The sequence below is a fragment of the Mastigoproctus giganteus genome, chromosome 9 (assembly GCF_048544385.1).
Source record: "Mastigoproctus giganteus isolate SK-2022 chromosome 9, ASM4854438v1, whole genome shotgun sequence".
NCBI classification, from domain to species: Eukaryota; Metazoa; Arthropoda; class Arachnida; order Uropygi; family Thelyphonidae; genus Mastigoproctus; species Mastigoproctus giganteus.
Window position 1 is genome coordinate 109259393 of NC_143583.1, and position 21991 is coordinate 109281383.

Genomic DNA, 21991 nt, shown 5'->3' on the forward strand with positions numbered 1-21991 from the left:
TTGAACAGCTATCCAAAGAAAAGCGAATCCAATTACCCTTCTCTACAGTTTCGCCATTTCTTTATTGATTCCACTTGTTATAAACATCAAATTACTTCGTAGATACACACGAGTCAATTCATTTCTCAGATATTTTATCCATGTCAGAAGAATAATCAAAAAGTGTGGACTACTTAAGACTGTTTTGTTTGCTTTTCTTGCAGATCAGCACGCCTTTAATTTCAACCAGGAGTGGGGTTTCCAGTGAATTAGTTATACGAGTAGAAGCAAGTGATAATAAAGCCGTATATCGCTGCGAAGCTAACAATTCCGCGACGTGGGCCCCTCTAGTGGCATTCATTAGAACTGCAGTATTTTGTACGTATCCATTCATCATAACTTCTGTGTTTCTATCTTTTAAGTAGTTTAAAATACAAATATGAGGATAATTAAATTTTTAATTGCTGGAAATAGCAACGAGTCAACATAATAGCATGTTAAAATGTAATTAATATTGATCTCGATGGCTAAAAAATGTTAAAAACTAAGTTAAATCACTCAGGAGTTTCGCACCTTCTTCTATAGTTCTTGAGCAATTTTGATAAAAAGATAATAACTTAGTTCTGACCCATCGTTCTCCTCAGCATGGATTTCACTAGATGACGGTGAGATTCATTTACTATTTCAACCATGCAGAATAGACGATAGTAGAAAGAGTAGAAAAAAACTCTGAAAACACTCCTATACAGGTTTGTTTCCAGGACAGTAATTATTCAGCTAAAAGTAGTTGCCATGACAGAATATGCCCGGTTAACAACGATATTTAGACTCTTCGGGCGTGGGTGCAAAGATATCTTTGTCTGCTAATAAGACATTCCCCACATGGTAACCCAACCACAAAGGTGGCCAGCAATATCTTCATCAAGAATGATGACTTCATGTTATTACTGCATGTTACTTAACGTAAACAACTACCGGAAATGTCTGTCAAACAGTTTATGGCTGTAGATGTATGGCACTTTTACGTCTCTAATGATTTGCGTGTATTTAGGTCAACTTTTATGAACTCTTCTTATGGTACAATTGATCACATAGAGAAAGCAGTCGGAGGTGAATCGATCACTCTTCGTTTCCAAATTGATACAATTATCCTAAAACTCACCACTGAGTCTCCCGAGATTTTTTAGATTTTAAATTAACAGCAAACAGTGAAGCAGCTAATAAATTCATTTTAGGGATCCGTTTCAAATCTTAATATCATCAATGAACTCAGCAATAATAGCAGAATGAAGACTTAAAAACGATACAAACAGACACGTTTTCACAAAAAAATTCTTCACAATGTTCAGTTTGCTATAATAGCAAATCAAACAATACGAAGAATGACCTTGTTTATATGTTCCTTAGAATGTTTCTTTGCAACTTCCGCCATATATACACATAAATAATCAGACTGCACACTTTACCATACATTATATATATAAAATCAGACTTGCCACTTTATCTTACATCATAAAATGTTCACTTACCCTAGCACGCGTTTGTTTGGAAATTGTTTTTGGCTCATCGGCATCTATTGCCGTAGTGCGCAATACCTATGGTACTATATATGCTATTTCTTTACAGATCGCGAGTCAGAAAACTGGTTTTTGACTAGCTAAAGGAGGTTGTATACATTGATCGCTTTGAGAAAGGTAAAAATGTTTGAGCCATTTGTTTTATTGCCCAAAAGTGAAGTGAGTGTTAGAGGTTCTTCTGTTGTTACTGGAGTGAAGAGATTCTGTTGCGAATTTTGTGCAGTCCACAAGGAAGCACTGTGTTACAGTGATGACACTGAGGGTGAATCTCCCCTCCTAAAAGATAACCAGGGGTAATATTAGTGTGACCTATTCGCAGACGAGCTAATATTACCTCCTATTGTCAAATTGGACTGAAACTTGAAGGCCATTGCTCAAGATTTGGCTTGATACTTCGAAGCTTATTTTTAAGCTGGTTTTGCCATATTAACTGCCACTGGTACATGCATTTTTTTTCTGGATTATTCGTCTATAGTCTTGATGTGCAACTGTCCACTTGTCATCGGGTGGTAAGTCAGCCGCTTTTGCGGTATTGTTCGCTAGTTCATTTCCTGGAATTGCCATATGTCCTGGGACCCAACAGAAATGTATGATTCTTCCAAGCTCAGATAAGATATATAAAGAGTTCGTTATTTCTTTTACGGCTGGGTGGCTGATGTTCATGTTGTTTTCCGGGGCTTGAAGTGCACTTAGAGAATCAGAGGAAATTATACTGTTGTATTGGAGGACTCAATATACTTCAGTGCAACCTGAATTGCCATTAGTTCGGCGGAAAATATACTGAACTCATGTAACAGTCGATAGGCCAATGTGGTGTTCGGAAAAACTGCGGCGATTCCAACGTGGACATCATTCTTTGTCCATCTATATGAACTACAACGAATTTTGGAAACTGCTCCACTATTGCTTGGTACATTGCAAGAAATTTCTTTATGTAGTGCAGATTTATCCCATTTATGAAGGAACAAATCATAGGAAGGTGGAGTAAAGCTCAATGGAGCAAAGAGAAGTAGAGGGGTATTTGCAATATTATCAAAAGTCAGATTAAGTTCTTCTAAAAGATATCTTATTCTTACACCTAACGGTCGGTTAGCAGTAGGGCGGTTTTGGTATAACCTGCTGTGTTGCGGGTTGAAAAGTATTTACCAGTTTGGTTGTTCAGGCATAGATCTAATTTTATATGCATAGCATAATATAATGCCTTCTGATAGAGAGAGAGGGGTTCGTGAACTTCAGCATATAGACTGTGTATTGGAGACGTGAGATATGCTCCTAGATCAATGCGTATTGCGCCATGATGAAGAGGATCAAGCCAGCGAAGGACACTAGGTTTTGCTGAGCTATACACTGGTGATCCATATCCAAGTTTTGACCTTATTATTTGATCTCTGTATAGCTAAAATAAGGTAAGACGATCAGCTCCCCACTTTATTATTTATATTATTTTTATTTTTTGGTTTTTAGGAGCATTAGCAACTAAGGCCATATTGCTCCGGGATATGCGGTGGTCATTCCCTGACCTTTCCGCATCCTCCGTATTTGGTGGTCACGGGCCCGAACCCCGGTCTAATCAAGAGGCATGTACTACGCACTGTTGCTCCTACCCACCTGTCTACGGAGGCGCCCCCCACTTTATTGCTGAGAGAATATGGATGATATTTAGTTTTTGTTGGCTGGATATTCTTAGTCTTTTAATATGCTCTAGAAAGGTGAGTTTATGATCTAAAGTGATTCCTAAGAACCGTATGCTGGGATGAACTGTTATTGGTTGGCCATTCAGTTGTAGTTCTGGATTTGGTGAAGTTAAAAATGGATGCACAACGTTTTTTGAGGACAAAGTTGAAAACCATTGGTTTGTTCCCATGTACTGATCTTATTTATTGCCCCTTGTAACTGTCTCTCGACAGTGTTCACGTTTTTCGCATGACAAGAAATACTAAGGTCATTTACAAACAGTGCCTTATCAACCGTGTTTGGAAGTTGTTCAGCAATGGTGTTTATTGCAATTATAAAAAGTGGAGCACTAAGTACAGAGCCTTGAGGAACTCCTTCTTCTTGTGAGAATACTTGGGACAGTGAGGTTTTAAATCGAACCTGGAATGTACGCTTGTATAGGAAGTTCTGTATGAAAATCGGAGGTCACCCCGAAGTCCAGGGCGATGTAATTCACGGAGTATTTCATACTTCCACGTGGAATCATAGGCCTTACTCTTATCAAAGCAGACCAATACATGGTGTTCCGATCTGAGGAATGCATTCCGAATGGAATTCTCTAGTCTTACTAGTATATCTAGTGTAGATCTGTTTTATCGAACACTGAATTGTGCAGAATGTAGCAGATTGAAAATTTCAAGGTACCAGATCAGTCGACAGTTCACCACCTTTTCAAGTATTTTGCAAATTCAACTGGTCAAGGCGATAGATCTGTAATAAGTGAGCTTTGTTAGGTCTTTACTCGGTTTAGGGAAGATAAGGACCGTAGCATGATGCCATTGTTTAGGGAATTTATCTTCCAGGTAGAGTATATTGAATAGATGAAGTGACTAATGATTCAGTACTTAGTTCCAGTATCATCGAATAATGAATATTATCTGGTCCTACAGCACTGCGTCTAGATGTTGACAAGGCTCTATGCATTTCGTGGATGGTAAAAGGTAAGTTGTATTGTTCATCTCCTTTTGAAGAAAAGTTTAACTTTTGTTTTTTCTGAACTTGTTTTGAATCTTCTGAAGGTCGGTGTATAACTTTCTGTTGCCGATGTTTTGGAAAAGGTTTCTCCTAGTATATTGGCAATTCCAGCAAGATCATTTACATTCTGCCCTCTCCATTCCGTGATAGGCAGAGGTTTCGTTTGTTATTTGCCACTCGTTTTTCTGATTGCCTTCCAAATTTTATGTGTAGGAGTTGCGATTGATAGTTGAAGTGAAGCAGATCCAAGCAGCCTTTTTATTGCAGCTTCTAACATATTTCGCTCTTGCTCTAGCGCGCTTATTTTGAATGAGATTGGCTGCAGTTGAACTCCGGCGAAAAATATTCCAAGCTTTGCTCTTTTTTAGCCACAAGGCATTTATCACTCCACCATATTTTTGGGTGTATCGGTAATTTTGAAGAGAATTTTGGTATGTTTTTTTCTGCTGCATGTAATATCGTTTTTGTGACATAGTCAACCGCTTCATCACTTGTGAAATTTTGGATTATTTCAGAGTCAAGCTTAGTTAATTTTTTATAGGTCTGCCAATCTGCTTTATCAGTGAGCCACTATGGAATTTTAGTAGGATGATGAGAGGGCTTATTTAGTAATTCAATTGTTATGGGGAAATGATCACTATGTAATAGATCATTGTTTATCGTCCAATTAAGAGTAGGATACAAGGTTGCTGAACAGACAGACAAGTCTATTGCAGTACTTGTTCCTGAAGGAAGGTGAACGTATGTGGGTGAACCGTCATTTAGAAGAAGGAGGTTTTTATTGTCTAGGCACTGTTCAATTAGTTTTCCTCTTTGACTGATGTTGTTGTTGTTACACCATAAAGCGTGATGACCGTTTAAGTCTCCCAGAATGAGGAAAGGTGTGGCGAGTTGAGCTATAGGATTATTTAGATCATTTTGTTAGAAGGTATAGCTTGGTGGGATGCATAAGGAGCAGATTGTTATATGGATGTCAGCAGCAACACGGACTGCTATTGCCTCGAGGGGAGAGTTCAGTAAGACCTGTTTGGTAGGAATATGTGGATTTGTTAAAACAGCTACACCACCATGTGCAATATTCTGATTGGGTGTCTTTTCTAAAAATATTATACTGAAACAGTTTTGGTGTATTTTGGGGTTTTAAATACGTCTCTTGAAGGCACAGACATATTGGTGAATATTTAGAGATAAGATCGTATAAGTCATCGATATTAGACGGAATCCACGACAATTGCACTGTATTATTCTGTTCATTATTTATCTCTTGTTAGACTTTCCGAGCGTTTTCGTGTTGCTGATGTTTTTTGTTTTTCACTCTTGTTTTTATCTTTTTTTGGGAAGGAAGGCCTTTCTGTGTCCATGTCTTCTTCAACAAAAATTTGTAGGACAGGGTCATCTGCTGGTTTTTCTTTAGTGTCCATATCTTGTTGGTGACTAGAAGTTAGGATAGGTTTTCCTTTGCGTCCTTGATCCGGGGTGTGGAGGTTTTCGAGTGGTATGGAAATTGGCGTATTGAATGCTTGGGTTTGAGTTGCACTGTACAGTGATTTTGCGTCGTTCGAGAAAGACTCTTTTGGGGGTTCTGTTAGTTCAGTTTGCTATAAGGTTGATTGAAATTGTTTGGTGGCTTGGGCAAACGTAGGTTTGTTTGCATGATTTGGTGGTGAGATGATTCTCTTTGCTTCTTGATAAGATAGGTTGGTTTTATATTTCTGAATAAGTTTCTCACTTTTCCAGCGCTCACACGTTCTAGCATAAGTGGGATGATCTTTTTTGCAGTTCGGACATACTGGTTGAGGAGCATTACAGTTCTCGCAATCGTTTTCTACTGAACCACACTTTGCGCAAGTAGGTATCCCCCGGCAAGCTCTCTGGGAATGTCCGTACTTCTGACATCGGAAACACCGTTTGGGATATATGGTCTGACATTGCATAACAGATATCCGGCCTTAATGGATGATGGACGATTCGGTGTATTAAAGGTCAAGGTCAGATTGCGGGTAGGGATCAGATTGCCATCTTTTCTGGTGTAGATTCTCTTGACATGAATAACTCCTTGTTCTTTGAGTTCTTCTAGAATCTCCTCTTCAGAGACATCTAGTAAGTCCCAGTCTGAGATCACTCCTTTAGAGGTGTTCAGTGATATGTGGGGTGTTACTGGTAGTCCTGCAAAGAAATTAATTCTCAGAAGTCGCTCAGAATATTTGGCATTAGCTGTCTCAATGAGAATGTCTCCTGACCTGAATCTTTTTACGGATTTCGGAGATCCAACTCTACTTTCCAATTCCTTTTGAACTCTAAATGGTGAAAGTTTGTCAACTGCATTCTCACCAGTTGAGTGGATGATCAAAAAAGTTCGAATTGGGTAGGTCCCTGGCTAAGTTTTTTGACGATTTGCAGTTCCTGTTGTGGAATCATCTTTCTTTTTAGATATTTGGGTTGCGTCTGGCAGCCCAGCCAAGTCTGAGTTTGACTTACTCATGATATACTCTTTTTTGGCCATGGGAGATTGTCTTTTTCTCCCAGGTTACCAGCCCCGCCACGTGGGGGCAAGGCGGTACCACCTAGTGACCCAAGCGAAGAAGAGGGTTAGTATTAATTAAAAATAAAAGTGGGATTAAAGAAAGGTGGCTTTCCTTTCTGGGTTATAGTATTTGAATATATCTATTTAATTATAATACTCAGGAGTTATCGAACTTGCAAAACTCAGGAGAAACGTATTAACAGTTAAGCGTACTAGCTAATCACTATGAAAAGGCGCTGTGGTCGCTAATATCGCTTGGAACTCGGGGCCTACCCTACCACTGTTCATATTTTATACATGACTTAAACATCATTGTTCACATGGAGAGAAGGAAGATTGTATCAACCATGATGACATGACATACTGAGTAGACATGTGGAACAAAATTCGCAACAAGTCTATATTTAAAGAAGCTGAAGGCGTCTCCCTTCCCCACAAAAAAAAAGTTCCTCATAATTCACAAACTCTATTCTTTTTTTTCATCGCGTTATGTGATACACGCTTATGATATAAAATGTTAACTTTGAACAGTATTGCTATGGCTGCCATTTTTTCTTTATTTAAAAAAATAATAAAATGAAATGTCGAATAACCAGTCGAGATTCGGCGCGCTCCCTCAATGAAAAACTCCTCTACTTTTATTAAATGAAAAAGAATGCTTCTTGAATAATTGGTGGCGCGTGCCTCATTTTATTATGCATTGCTTTGAAGTCGTTAAGAAAAATTACAGTTCTTTCACAAGGTCCCACATGAGATGTACTGCAAACAATGGACGCTTTCATGAGTGGCGCCATTGTCAGCAATTATTTCTTATTGCACCTTAGACAGAAGTTGACATAAAAAGACTTAAGTTTTGTGTCACATCTACTACTCGTTCGGAGATGTCTGGTTTCAATTCCCGTCGATGACTGGAAGAATATTTAAATTTCTCTTCAATGGCAGCTGTTGTTAGCCGATCTTTGTGTAGGATTAGGATTTTACCCGCAAATTATTCCAGTTTTTTTAGCCTACACAATACAGATATAAACAACGAAACTTTTAGGCTTTATAACATAATATTTAGAACAAGAATGATTTCCGAATGAGTATGGAACGTATTCTATATTAACGTGCTTTTAATAGAACGCAATGCATTTGCCGATGGGCATAAATCCCTTTTTGACTAAGACGATTTCATAATCTGAAATGACGCGTCTTCCTGTATCACAGAAATTCGCATTCTAGTTGCCTGCCGTTCGCTGTCTGGTTCTTCCCATTTTTTGGAATGTACTCAGGAAAGTACTGTTTTTGGTACTCCAAGCACTTCATCCACATTCTACTGCGTTTTCCACCTTCGGAGCTACAACAGGCTCTGCAACCAACAGATTTGGGAAAGTTGCATTGACGAAGAATGGATCAACAATAAACTTTATGAAGCCGGTCCTGCTAATGCATAATTAGAATTCTCCTGGAAAAGGCATTGAAAAGATGGGGTGTTATTTCAAAAAATTACACGAGTGATTCGTCGCTGCAGAGTTAATTTGCACGTTGTTATGCAGATTTTTCTTATACATGTCATTCTTTGCTATAAGAATTTCTTTAAACATATACACAATCGTAATTTGCTGTAAATCATGTTTAAATGCTTTCATCAGTGTAATACGCTATTTAAATATCATATCATCCACAGTATATTTATTACACCATTTCTTTCAGTTCCCCCTGTGAATGTGACAATTACGGTGCAACCATGTGAGCCGAAGTCGGGAGAAGAGGTAAGTGAACTACTTTTGCACCAAGTGCAATTTAAATAAAACTCTCTTATTTTCTCCTTTACTTTCCCTGTCTCCCGATTTTTATTATAGAAATGCACTTTAAATTCTTAAAATTATTTAAAACACCCACCTTTTTAATTGAATTCTCGCGCTAATTCAGGAGAATGGTAGTGTGGGTCACGTTACTGGGAGCCATGATACTTGGGAATATTTTTGATCAATTATAAAAGACCCAGCTCCGTTCTGCAATTCCAGCTCATCCCAAATGCATTCCTCGGGACTCAGATCACAACCCTTTCTGCCAAATAATCTGTAGCGTCATTCTTCCCAAGCCTACTAGCCTGTGGTTATATTTGCAGCATCCATTTCCATAGAATTTTCACAGTACAAGTAATGAACTATCTAAAATGATAGTTCATACATCGCAATGAGAACCCTACGCATTCTACTAATGGTCCCAAACAACAAGAACCCGATTCACTTCGTTAAGTACCCTTCTCCGAGAATTCTTTAAACACAAGCTTAACTGTCTGACCAAAGTGTGAAGTGCAACCAGTCTCCTCAGAGCGATACTTTTCATACAGTTTCCACAAACGACATTTAGTCTTCGATAATGTTGTGTTGGGCTTTTAAGATTCAGCTCTATCACAGAAGAGCTAAATATACACAACAGCAAACATATTACCTGCACCTGTCGAAGTCAAATTTCGACCACTGTTTGCAGAGATGGCTGTGTGGATAATCAAACCATTATTTTCAGGACCATCGGCTCTTCTTAACAAAGTTTCGCATTTTTAATAACGTACTTTCGGGATCGATTCAAGACCTGAAAGCAACGAAGAAAGTTTATATAAACATACATCTGATTCTGAATGGTTACAGAGAGCAATGCTGTTTGAATGTCATAAAATGACTATGGCACTTTTAGTTGTAAAAAATAAATAAGAATAATAAAACATGTACCTAGTATGAATAAACACTTTATCTGTCTGCTTATTCTTATTTATTTTTTACCGTTGAAAACTCTATAGCCACTTTTTTTAATTCAAACAGCCATAGCTCCCTAACAGTTCAGAATGAGATGCACGTTTATCTAAACTCTTTTCATTGTTTTCTGATCCTCAATCGATCCTGAAAGTGCTGCCCACATGTTATAAAACACCACGAATACATATCTCAGTCATATCAGATGTATCTTATATAGATACTTTGAAGCTTTGTAACAGAAAGAAATTGCACTACGAAATTACTAATCTCTACCTCGACAAAAAAAAGGCACAGTAACTGCTATTTAGCTCAAAAACTTAATTTTAATCTTGATTTTTTTTGTTTCTTACATTATGTATATATTATAAATTCCTCTGCCAAGCACAAAGGACCATTTAAACCATAAAAAGTGACCCGGTTTCAATTCATTATTATTCAACACGGAGTTGTTGAGCTTTAGCTCTAACAGACACAAAATAATGATACCCCATAGCAACTAAGGGTCAGTATACAGTGTCTGTAACTGCGTGTAATTTTCGATTCGGTTTACTATTTCTGGATGAAAAAAAAAAATACTGAGTTTCCGGGTAAGGGCATGCAACCCTCGACTGAGACCGGCTAATTCGGCCACATTGTGAAAAAAGCTTATAAAAATTTCTCGCGTCATTGACTAGATTCGAATTCCTTAGGTCTTTTTCAGCCGGTGTGGGAAGTTGATGATTATAATCACAGTGCTACCCACGAGGGCAGATGAAAAGGCGAATAAATCTTGAGCTTACAGACTTTCCACAAATATCACCCTAAAATATTGAAAAGTGCATTTTCTTGCTTTTGTATAATATTAATTTTAAAACAGTCTTTTTGTTTAGACGTTGTTGACTAATGCGCTTCAAAAACTCTAATCTATTCTGTTACGATATTGATCTCTTATTTTTAATCTAGCTCAAGCACATTAGTCAACAACACCACAAAAAGGTGTACCCGAAGAAAGTGTTCTGCATCCCTTTTGACGGCAGCCCTTGTCGCTACATAAGAAATTTATCTCTTATGTAGACGACCTCGGGATGTCGTCGCCTCAAAAGAGAGCCAAGATGCTTTACATATATCACAAGCTGCCACATGCCAGATTTCTCACCTTAAACTTAGAGTTAAATTCTAGCAGGTCGGCCTAAATCTCTTTTTCAAACAAAGAGAAAAACGCAACATTACAGTCATCCTAGAAATAACTTCCTTTTAAACAGAGTCACCCACCAGTCAGATTTAAGAGTCATCTGGGATGAATAACTCATTTTTTCGCACCACTTTACAACCCTCTGGAGAGTATAAAAATAACTTACCCCCAGTTTATTGTCCAAGCCTCTTAACTCAATATATTCTAGGGTCTATCTCCGGTTGCCCTCTACGATTCTATAGTTTGGTCTCCTGCATCCACTACTCAATTCAAAAGTTCCATAATATTGAATATTGATCTGAATTTTTGAAATTTGAACTCCTACGAACCTATAAGCAGCTCAGGTGTCACTTCTGTAAAGTTTCGTACTGGGGTGCGGTGCTGTATTTCAAATAGTAAAGACACCGACAACCATACGAACTGTAAGAAGCAAAAGAAGTGAGGCACGCAAGGTCGTGTCGAAATTTAAGAGCAAATCGGGACGTTACGTATCACTTCCACTGCACATGCGTAAACCACAATAACCGAAGCGCTGATTATAACCAACGTTGTTTTTCTATGTATTAGTATACGTCTTATCGGAGCTTCTTAAAGTGAAAACATTAAAACAAATGATAATTATTCATGATCACAATAAGCAACGTGCATTGCATGTATATATATATATTTTTTTTCTTTTTTATTGCGGTTCCTAGCTAAAAAATTCACTGCAATTTATAAGCTAAATAACCGCATTGTTTTATATCTAAAATTGCAGTTTATATAAATAATTCAGTTCAACGTGAAAAGTTTAATGATTCATTTATGATATAAAAAGACAAATATCCTCTAAGCATCTGTTTCCACAATCAAATAGCAAAGTCATTGTATGGCTATCAACATTTTCGTATTGTCACGAGCACAAGGTCCTATCTTCAAATAGTTCCTTTTTGCGACAAATAGATTTGTCAAGACGCTATTTTATCATTGCTGCAGGCTTTTTTTTTCCTAAATGACTCTCACATCCACGTAATCTCACACAAGGATCGCAAGAAAGTAATGGCACTTTATCCTCTTCCTGTTGGGTTGAGTAAATCCATCTTTCCGAATATCGTTGAACAAAGGTATTAGATTTGGTTCGTTGTTCCAGCTTTTTGTCTTATCGCAGAGGCTTCAGCGAAATGGTGACGAGTGTCTATGAGAACTGTGATGAATTGTTTGTTCGCTTATCCTTTGGAATAAAGATTCTAGAAATTGTGTTTTTCTGATATGTTTTTGATTATAAGACGATTATCCTTATCTTATTTCCTTCAATAATATTCCCCCTTTTTCATTTAGTAATCTTAGTACTTTTAATCAAGTGTAATTCAAGAATTGTAAATCTACTAAATGTATTCGAATTCTCATTGAACTTCTAAGGTAAATGGACTTTTTTGTTTATCTCAGCTACGCTAATTTTATATGGAGTAAAGAATTTCGTCCAACTGATGCTAAAAATTTTCTTCAATATTTAAGTTGACTGAAACTACAGTATTTAAATCTAATGCTCTGAGCAGACCCAAATTCCATTCTGATACATTCCTTTGGTGTAATTTCGTATGTTCAGTAATAATCACAGAATTCAAATAAGATTCTAACACTTCGCTTATCCTCTGAAAAGCAAGAAAATCGAAGATTTTAATTGTCACAGTTCGCAAGGCGGCACCAAAGGCAGATGACGAAGACATTTAAATAAAACCTTTGCCTCTATGCAATTTGGCTATATATAGATGAGTTTTCGAACTCCACAGAGAGCGCGAGAGAGGATGAAATTCATATAATATTTAACGAAATTAGACAATAAATTTTGGTTTATATAGACTATATATGTTTCACTATTTATCGTATTAAAGACGCACTGTATCTATTTGCAATTGTACGCTGTTCCGCATAACTGGAAACTATACAACATTAATATTAAGAGAGAGAAGCTTCGTCCTACTAGTAAAGAAATCTGTATATATCAAGAGGGAAAATGGAGTAATTTTGTTTCTATCATTAGAGAAAACGTTGTCCTCGTAGTAGCACACCTGGTAGAATCGCCGTCCTCCCCACACCGGGTGGAAAAGACCCGAGTTGGCTTCCCAATCGATGACATGAGGAATTTTTATGGACCTTTTCATAACGTGGCTGAGTTAGTCGGTGTCAGGAGAGAGTAGCATGATTTTTTCTCTCGGAAATGTTTTGGGTGTTTCGTCCAGCAAATAGAAAATCAATCACAGATCACACGTAATTTACAGACAGTATAGGGAGCAATATGGCCTTAGTTGTTAATGCTCTTAAAACCTTACAGGAAACGTTAGGCGAATGAACGGGCTGAAAATGCTGATTTGTGTGCATTATATCATTTAGCGGAACCAATGATCAACGTCCGGTTCTGTTTTTTCAGCTGATTGAAAATAGGGGTGAAACTAACTGTGTATAAGCGCGAAGAGACAGAGAAGTATCATTTAATCTGTATATCAAGAAGCATTAAATCTGCTGAAATTCCGGACTGTTCGCTGAGCAATGCAGCCTAGGCAAGTCGCGAAACATACAATTCACAGGCATTAGAAAGATGTAATCTGTGAATTGCATGTTTATTCTGTGGCAAGTTTGTCTGTTTTACTGGATGAAAATCCAGAATTTTCGGCAGGAAATCTATTCAAAATCTGTATATACCAAGAGGGAAAATGAAGTAATTTTGTTTCAGGTCTTTTCCACTTGTGGAACAGATCGATTGTAATCACTGTGCCAGTCAAGAGAGAACAGACTGAGAGAGTAATAGTAGCTGTTACCACGAGTGCTAAGTAGTTCAAATAAACAAGAATGGCTTCGGTTCCAAACTCACTCTCTCAAAACAATGCTATTTCCTATTGACCTTAGCAAATTTATAATTATTTATTATTAAAAAAGCCTTGCTACACAGCTGCATTCTCTTTTTGTTGCAACGTTATCATAAATACCGGGTTGAGAACTGGCTTCAAGTATGCAAACTGCCACTCTCACTTTCTACGTTCCAGTAAAATAAAACAGTCAAATACTTTCATTCATTGATATAAATTAGCAAAAACAACGCAATAAAAGGTATCTATACCAATTATCAACCGTTATATCGTTGGGTGTGTTTCTTCTTTTTGAATAATCCTTTTTTTCTGTTTTTTTTGCCGATTTCAGTCTTGTCTAAAAAAAAAGTATAACATTACAATTTATAAATCCAATAAAGATGGCCGTTCCAGGAGGTCTGAGTGATTCGCTGTCTATGTTTGTTGTTGCAATAATTTTTTTGAATATATACATAACAAGTAAATAAAAATACAAAGGCAGTAAAATTTGTATACAGTAACGTTGAAAATTATAAGCTTAAAGTGCACAGAAGTAGCATTAACTTATTTCTCTAAAGTTAGACAGTATTCATTAGCTGAGATTCGCATGTATTGATCCGCTTTAATTTCAAATTGTATTAAAAGCGGCTCTTTAGTTAATCATTCAGAAACGTAACAGATTCACTTCCTCTCAGAATTTTGCTTACACAGAATGCATAAAAATTCAAATCCTTAATTCTTAGAAGATGAAAAATTATAATTTCGTAAACTTCACAAATACTTCCTTCGTGATTTCTTTCCTAATCATTGAAAATCTCATTTCATCGGTGGAAGTATTGTTTATTCATTTTTTTCTTAGAGTCTAATAGATTAATAATAGATGAGAAAGTAATGAGATTTTAAGCGACTCCATTGAAATACCTAGCTTTACTTATTCTCTCTCTCTCTCTCTCTCTCGACGACGTTAAAGGATGTGATATGGATGAAATGTTTCTTTTTTCTACCCTTAAACGAATATAAAAGTATAAACAACACGTGAGGTACTTGAAATAACTACAAAATCAGATATAGAAGCATCATACCATTATTTTGTTTGTTTATATAATCGACATCATTTTGGTTCTTATTCAAATTGTGAACCAGTGAATGGATACCTGCTGAAAAAAATAAATAAAATTACAGTCAAGCAACTGCAGCCCGACCACTGCTGCCTATAACCATTTTTAACTGTTGAAAATTTTGGTTCTGGCAGATGTCGTTTCAGTGGTCCAAAGAGACTGGAGTTCCATTACAGCGAACTAGACTGAAAATCTAAAATACTCATCTTAAATATAAAATATTTTAAAGATATTAAAAACGATGTCTGCAGTTGCTGTCATTTTTATTTTTTGCTTAGGCAAGCTAAGGCCATAAGGTGTCAATGTATTATATCTACAGATTACATTTATTCCATGACTGATTTGCCTGTTTGTTAGATGAACAGACAGTTTCCGGGAGGAAAACCATGCTGGTCCGTTGTAGGATTTTAGGAACAACAACAACAACAACTTAGATCATATTGAGCCGTAGATATTGTCTGTAAATTGCATGCGTTCTATAGTTGATTTGTTGTTTAATGGACGAAAAACCCATGTTACCCTCGCCTGAGACCTCGCCTCAGACACGTTGTAAAAAAGGCCCATAAAAATTCCTTACGTCATTGACGGGATTCGAACACGGGTCTTTTCCACCTAGTGTGAAAAGGACGGTGATTATAATACCAACTGTACGAGAGAGGAAAACCATGCAACCGAGATATTGGTCAGTTTGCCTGAAACTGACTAACAGCCACAGCACAAAAAAAATATTAAAAACCCATGAAAGTTACTTCCATTTCGATTGGATTAGAAATCCAGGAGTTTTCGTCGCAAAGGCTGAAGGCCGAGGTGATTGTACTGAAATATCTATGCGTGTCTCAATATTTTCATGGAGCTAGAACACTCATTTTCAAGGTAGTCCTGCTCTCCTTCAACGAATAGCAGCATGCAAAAACCGAACGACAGTTCACTCCACAATATTTGTCCACATTCATAACATCGCTCATTTCATACCTATACGGATGCCAAATGCATATGAATGCATTTTCAGCGCTCATCAGCCTGCATGTAATGTAAGCAAACGACAGTCTGTTAGGCGTCCATAATATGATACTAGAATAGTATTCTAACCATGCTATTCTCAGTTTTATCTTACTTCTTTGGATACGCTTGCTTTAATCTTTACACCAGTAGTCGTTCCTCATCAGGTTATTTAATTTCATCTGCTGTTTCTTCTGCCATTGTATTCAGGAAATTATTACGCTACTAATAGTCCAAAGTAGTTTAGATTGCTGTCTCTTATTTGCATGCAATGACAGATATTTATACGTAACTGACAACTACAAACCAAGAGCACCTGAATTTCATTTCTTCTAGAATGGTCTTCTTCAAGAAAGACATTATATTAAAATATATTGGCCAACTCGTAAGATATTTTATTTATCACGTGTGTAACTGGAGCCGTTTTTGCCTCTGCAGAAAAATGAAATAAGGCACAATAGAGAATTGGAAAGCCGGGAGTTTGAAAGTATCCAGCAAGTTCAAATCGGCAGTTTTACTACAATTTTTGTTTTTCTTCCGAATGAAAACTCTTAGAACAATTTTTGGGCATTTGCCAGTTCTACATTTTCTTTTCTCACAGATTTCTCTGAATGGAAAAGAACCTTCTCACTAGGCGCCAACATCTGGATTTACAGTCCCAATGTTGAAATATATTAAAACTTCGGATATAAGTTATCAATGACTTTTATAGATCGTAGGTTTTTATGTTTCATAAAATCTTGTAACTTATGAAAGAGGGTTTTCTCGTTCTGTGAAGTTTTATATCCTGCTCTTCAGTTTAATACCCGAAAACAATATTTTGTTTAATCTTTCTTTTGAATATGTCCACTTTTAATGTGCTTAACACAAACCTTTAAAACTTAAATTTTACACGATAGTATACCTTTGCAGACACAAGTTTATTTGTTCATTATGAGCTTAAAGAAATAAGTCCCGAGATATTGCACCTTGCTATATCTCGGGATTTATTTCTTGTTGTTATTGCAGAATACGCTTTTGAATATTTATTTCAAAAAATAAATATTTAAAAGCTCAAGAAAACCAAGAAAACTTCAGCTGAAGCATATGAAATATTAAAAGAGGCTTATGGTTAATTTACGCTTTCATATAGCACAACTTGCAGGTTTAGAATGTCTAAAGATGGACGTGATTCAATTAAAAAATCGGCGGCTCCTGGAGCTGCAGCCATTACTGTCACCACAGAAGTCATAAACATTGCTTCTGTAAACGTGAGAGAAGACCGTCGTATAACAACATGGCAACTGGCAGAGATGTTGAGAATATCAATAGGAAGCACACACGGTATTCTCCATGACATTTGCATATGACTCTTTTTTGTGCACACTGGGTTTTAAGACTACTCACATGGAAGTCTGTCAGGAGCTTCAAAGGCTGGTTACTGAAGATGGTGAGGCTCTGCACAAGGTGATAACGGTGGGTGATTGTTTGTTTGTTATTTTGTTTTTAGGAGCATTAGCAACTAAGGCCATATTACTCCGGGATATGCGGTGGTCATTCCCTGACCTTCCCGCATCCTCCGTATTTGGTGATGACGGGCTCGAACCCCGGTCTAATCTGCACTGCTGCTCCTTCCCACCTGGCCACGGAGACGCCTTACGGTGGGTGAGACATGGCCTCATCATTTCGATCCAGAGAGTAAGCAACAAAGCTCTGTATGGAAGTCTAAATCATCGCCAACACCGAAAAAAAAGCAAAAGTTGTGGTTTCTGCAGGAAAGGTTATAGTCGAACGGTTAACCAGCATGTTATGCCACGTCATAAGACTGTTACAGAACCTTACCACGGAATTGTACTGCACACTTTGCGGATCACATTCGGCGCAAACGACCACAACGTCATCAACCCACCATGTGGTGAGTCATCACCCAACTGCGTGCAGTTGGGTGATGACTCACCACAACAATACGAGACCTCAAATTGCTCATATTATCATTGAGTACTTAGCCAGCATTAATGTCAAATGTGTTCCTCATCCACCCTACAGCCCTAACCTTGCACCCTGCGATTTTTTTTTATTTCTAAAGTTAAAGAAGGAGCTGCGAGGAAAACCTTTCCAGTTGTCAGAAGTTGTAAAAACATCGGAGGCGATTCTCAAACGCATGTCAAAAATAGCTTCCACCATGTTTATGAAGAACCACAGAAAAGTTGGATTAAGTGCATTTCACCAAATGGAAAATATTTTGAAAAGAACCATTAAAATATAGATGATTAATAAATGTATGTTGTAAAAAAATCATTCTTTATTGAACAACCCTCGTATGTTTGGAAATGCAGTTTTTTTTCAAGACATATGTTCACAGACATATTCAACTTTATAGGACTCAAAATATAAACTCTCTTTCACATATATTCAATAGTAGCTATTAACGAAATTATAACATGAATTTAAGACTATAAAACAAATGTGTAAAAAGATTAAAATACGTTAAATTAGCAATGTACTATTACAGCATTGATAAATTTCGTGTTATGTGGACGGTTTGCTGTTTCCGGGATGAAAACCCTAATTAAATCTAATACAGCAGTATGTAAAAATGTGGAAAAAAATATTTCATTTGATTACATATTTAAAATTAAGGTAAATATGCTGGCTATATATTTTTATAGGAGTTTTTGTGGCATATTTTCAAGAGCCTATCATATTGTGCGTATCTGAAGAGTTAAAGAGTTATTTGAAGAGAATTAAAGCATTTGCTTTAATTCTCTTCAGATACGCACAATATGATTACGCAAAAAATGTCAAAATATATATTGTTTTTACTATTTGCCTTATTTTAAAATCTTCTGGGATTCTTATTAGACAATTAGCATTATTTTATAATGCAAACAAATTCTCATCACTTAACTTATGGCACTAAGCCAGTAATTTCACATCTTTCTTACCATCTTCTGGAAGTGCTGCAACTGCTCTCGAAATTGCCATGCACGAACAGGAAAAAAAAAAGAAATATTGATGCACGCATTAGCACAGTTTACTTCTAAAATAAAATTTCTTCGATCATAATAAATAAAGAGGAGAATTATTACTTGGCACACTCTTGAACTCTATTGCTTTCTTAAATTTAGTGAATGCATAATATTTTCAAAATCTCTCTTCAGTACTGAATACACCCTTGAAAATCTAAATATGTTGTTATTGTAGTTGGGTTTTAGAAGCATTAGCGACTACGACCATATTGCTCTGTATATGCAGTCTGTAAATTGCGTGTGTTCTGTGGTCGATTTTCTGTTTGCTGGACGAAAAACCCAAGTTTTCGGGAGAAAAAACCACTATCGTCACCTGAGAACGACTAACTCAGCCACGTTGTTGAAAAAGGCCCATCAAAATTCCTCACGTCATTGACGGGACTCCAACTCAGTCAGGTCTTGAAAATCTAAATAACGTATTACGCTTTAAACATCATGCATTATAGAGACAATGCTAAATTCTATTTCGTGTCAATGAATGAATACTGCAGAAAAGAACGAAGTTTTCATAATCGTGGATGATTATTACAGAAAAATTGTGTGTTTAAAAACTGTCAGCCTTTTATGATTATAAAGTTAATGACAAATAGAGACACAATCTAATTTGAAAGCAACAAAGTATGAAAAATATATTTTAAATAAGAATTAAATGTTTGAATCTTATAGTAACGAGAGCTCTGTAATCAAATAAAACGTTAATGCGATTCTTAAGAATTAATTTGACGATTCACCGAAAGCTATAAATAAGAAATGACACTCCAAGATACTCATGAAATTAAATAGGATATATATTATGCACATAATACCTCTCTCTCTGTAAATGCAACCCATCTTTTCACATGCTTTAAAATTTAAAAAACACTAAAACATTTGTTCAAATATAGTGAATAAAACCAGACATCATTTGTTTTATCGATGTTATTCATTGCAAAATTGTCCTTCCATTTTTATCTCGAATGAAGGGCTGATCAATTGGACAACGGGACACTGCAGATCGTATCATCGCCCTCCTACAGATATTCCAGATAGATGTCTGTATTATACGGCATGGCATCATTGTAGCCAAAGATACATAAAGCACTAACGGCCCGTGATCAACTTAGAAAGAGCCTCCTCAGATATACAGCAACTTTCCAGGCGCGAGTTCTATTGCCGTTGTGCTTCCGATCTTCTTTCTCAGCAAAGGTGATGTATCAAATTACCGCCTCTCAGCTGCGGCACTTACCATTAGTCGGCGTAATGGGAAGAATCCCAATGTCCTCAGAGATTTTTGGTGAGCTCTCCTGCTCTTGCTGGTGGGCTTTGGTACAAAATAGTAACATATATCGAGACTTTGACATAAACTCTCCACTGAAATCCTCTGACTAAAACTTTTTTCGTCTACAAATTACTGCTAAATGATTATACTTTCGAAAATTAGGCCGTATAAAAGGAAAATATTTCAGTTTTATCTGCCCATTTGTTCTTTAAACTGTTTTGGATTATGTGTCCATTCAAGTAAACGTAAGATATAAAATATTCCTAAAGAGAGAGAGAGAAAGAGATTGACTTTATAATTTGGTTGAATTTCCAGCGTAATGTCTTAAAAAATAATAAAAATAATAACCAATCCTAAAAGAATTCCGCACTTATTCTTCAAGGTTTGAAACAAAAATGGTGATAATACTAACATTTGTTATTCATTCTGTTTGTTTCGAGAATATAATTTAAAAAATTCGAACGTAAATAAATTCATTATATTCAAAATTTAAATTCCATTTTTTTCCTAATTTAGTGTTTTCTTTTCCTTTTCTCCTCACAGTTGAGTGCATTTATCACTCACCATCCGTATGTAAAAGTCCGGGAGTTTTGGTCTGAATTATCTTGGCACTGACACCATCCGTATGTAAAAGTCCGGGAGTTTTGGTCTGAATTATCTTGGCACTGACCCAAATCAACTAGCTCTATTTGTTTTTTAACCTTTGTCGTATTTCATACTGAATCTTAAATTTTTATGCAATGTCGCGAGCCAATCCAATCACTCCATGGACCAAATGCGATATTTGGCTGTGTGCTCATTACTACTGATTACTACTTGAAAATTACAATAAACTCTAATAAACGTAGGCTCAATCTTTGCAGTCTATGTTTAAAATGACATTAATAATGGTCAGTATGCCTGGAGCCTCTGTACAAGAATATATGAAGTGTCGATCACTTTGCATTAGTACTGAAAAGTTCAGAACAATATTCGTTGGTATTTGAACAAAACTGGAGCTGCGATAACAGACCTGATTCAATCCCACGTCGTCTTCAACTCCATGTTAACTCTCCATGGCCTATTGAACAAATTTTTGGCTTTTCCTTATTCGATGCGTGGACAAACACAAATCTTCATTCTTCTCTTCTGGACAAATCGTTCGGTTCTTTAGAAGAAAATTATTTGTAATCGATATAATTTCTCGTTTTACTCAAATACGTTTAGGTCTGAATACCTAAACGTGTATTGTACCAAATGTCCTTTGCTTTATACTATAGAATTTAAACTTTCCTTGAAGTTCATTCTCTAATTTTTCCAATGTTTTACACCTGTTCCATTTTATATTAAAAACAGTATTTTATATTTTCGCCTTTGATACAACATTCCCACTTGCAATCTCACTAAATTCTTTCATTCCTCAAATTTATTGCTGGAATCGCTGTCTGCAATATTGAGTATATTTCTTATTCCAGATCAAGACTATCTTTAGTGAATACATAAAGATTCTTTGGAACTCCAAATAGTGCTAACTGCTGTCTTCAGAAAATATAGATCTTGTTCCAACTGTGACTTACTAATGTTGCTTTTTTTTCACAAAAGAAATAAAATCTATAGACGTTCAAACAGCGGCGAAAATGGCTCAATTCATCCCAGTTGTATATCTTTATGCCAAAACTTTCATTCTTTCAAAGATAAGCTGCTCGCATTCTACAAGCCTAATATTTTTTTACAAAACAAATGTATAATTCTCTACAATTTCTTTCACAGGTAGTATACCGAGTGTGTAATAAAAAGTTTGGTGTAATCCTTATTTTAGATGAAACATATATACAGGATTTCAGCCATCGATAAATACGTAGTCACTATAAAGCTCGCTTCCACACATACTGAGACATTTATAAAGTACATTTATTTAATTATAAATGCTTGACCGTTGAGAAATCGATGAATGTCTAGGTACTAAAAAAGCGCAACTTAGGTAATTAAAAGCTACTGTTTATTAGAAGTCCAAAAATATGTGGATAATTGTGAAGAGTAATTACCCAAAGTGCTATCCAAAGGTTTCCATAACACCATCTATTCCATTATTAACAGAGGACGGTAGCGTTTTCTAAGTGTTTATTC

The 21991-nt window shown here is 36.4% G+C and overlaps 1 protein-coding gene across 4 annotated transcripts in view; it reads left to right on the plus strand.

Moving 5' to 3' along the window:
* The window catches only part of LOC150080630 (nephrin-like), a 382937-nt gene that overhangs the window by 298005 nt on the left and 62941 nt on the right, over positions 1-21991 (plus strand). For all 4 annotated transcript variants that reach the window (XM_090381105.1, XM_090381106.1, XM_090381107.1 and 1 more), the window contains exons 11-12: positions 204-357; positions 8464-8522. In XM_090381105.1, coding sequence (XP_090237231.1) covers positions 204-357; positions 8464-8522 — 213 coding nt within the window. The remainder of the gene's footprint in view (positions 1-203; positions 358-8463; positions 8523-21991) is intronic.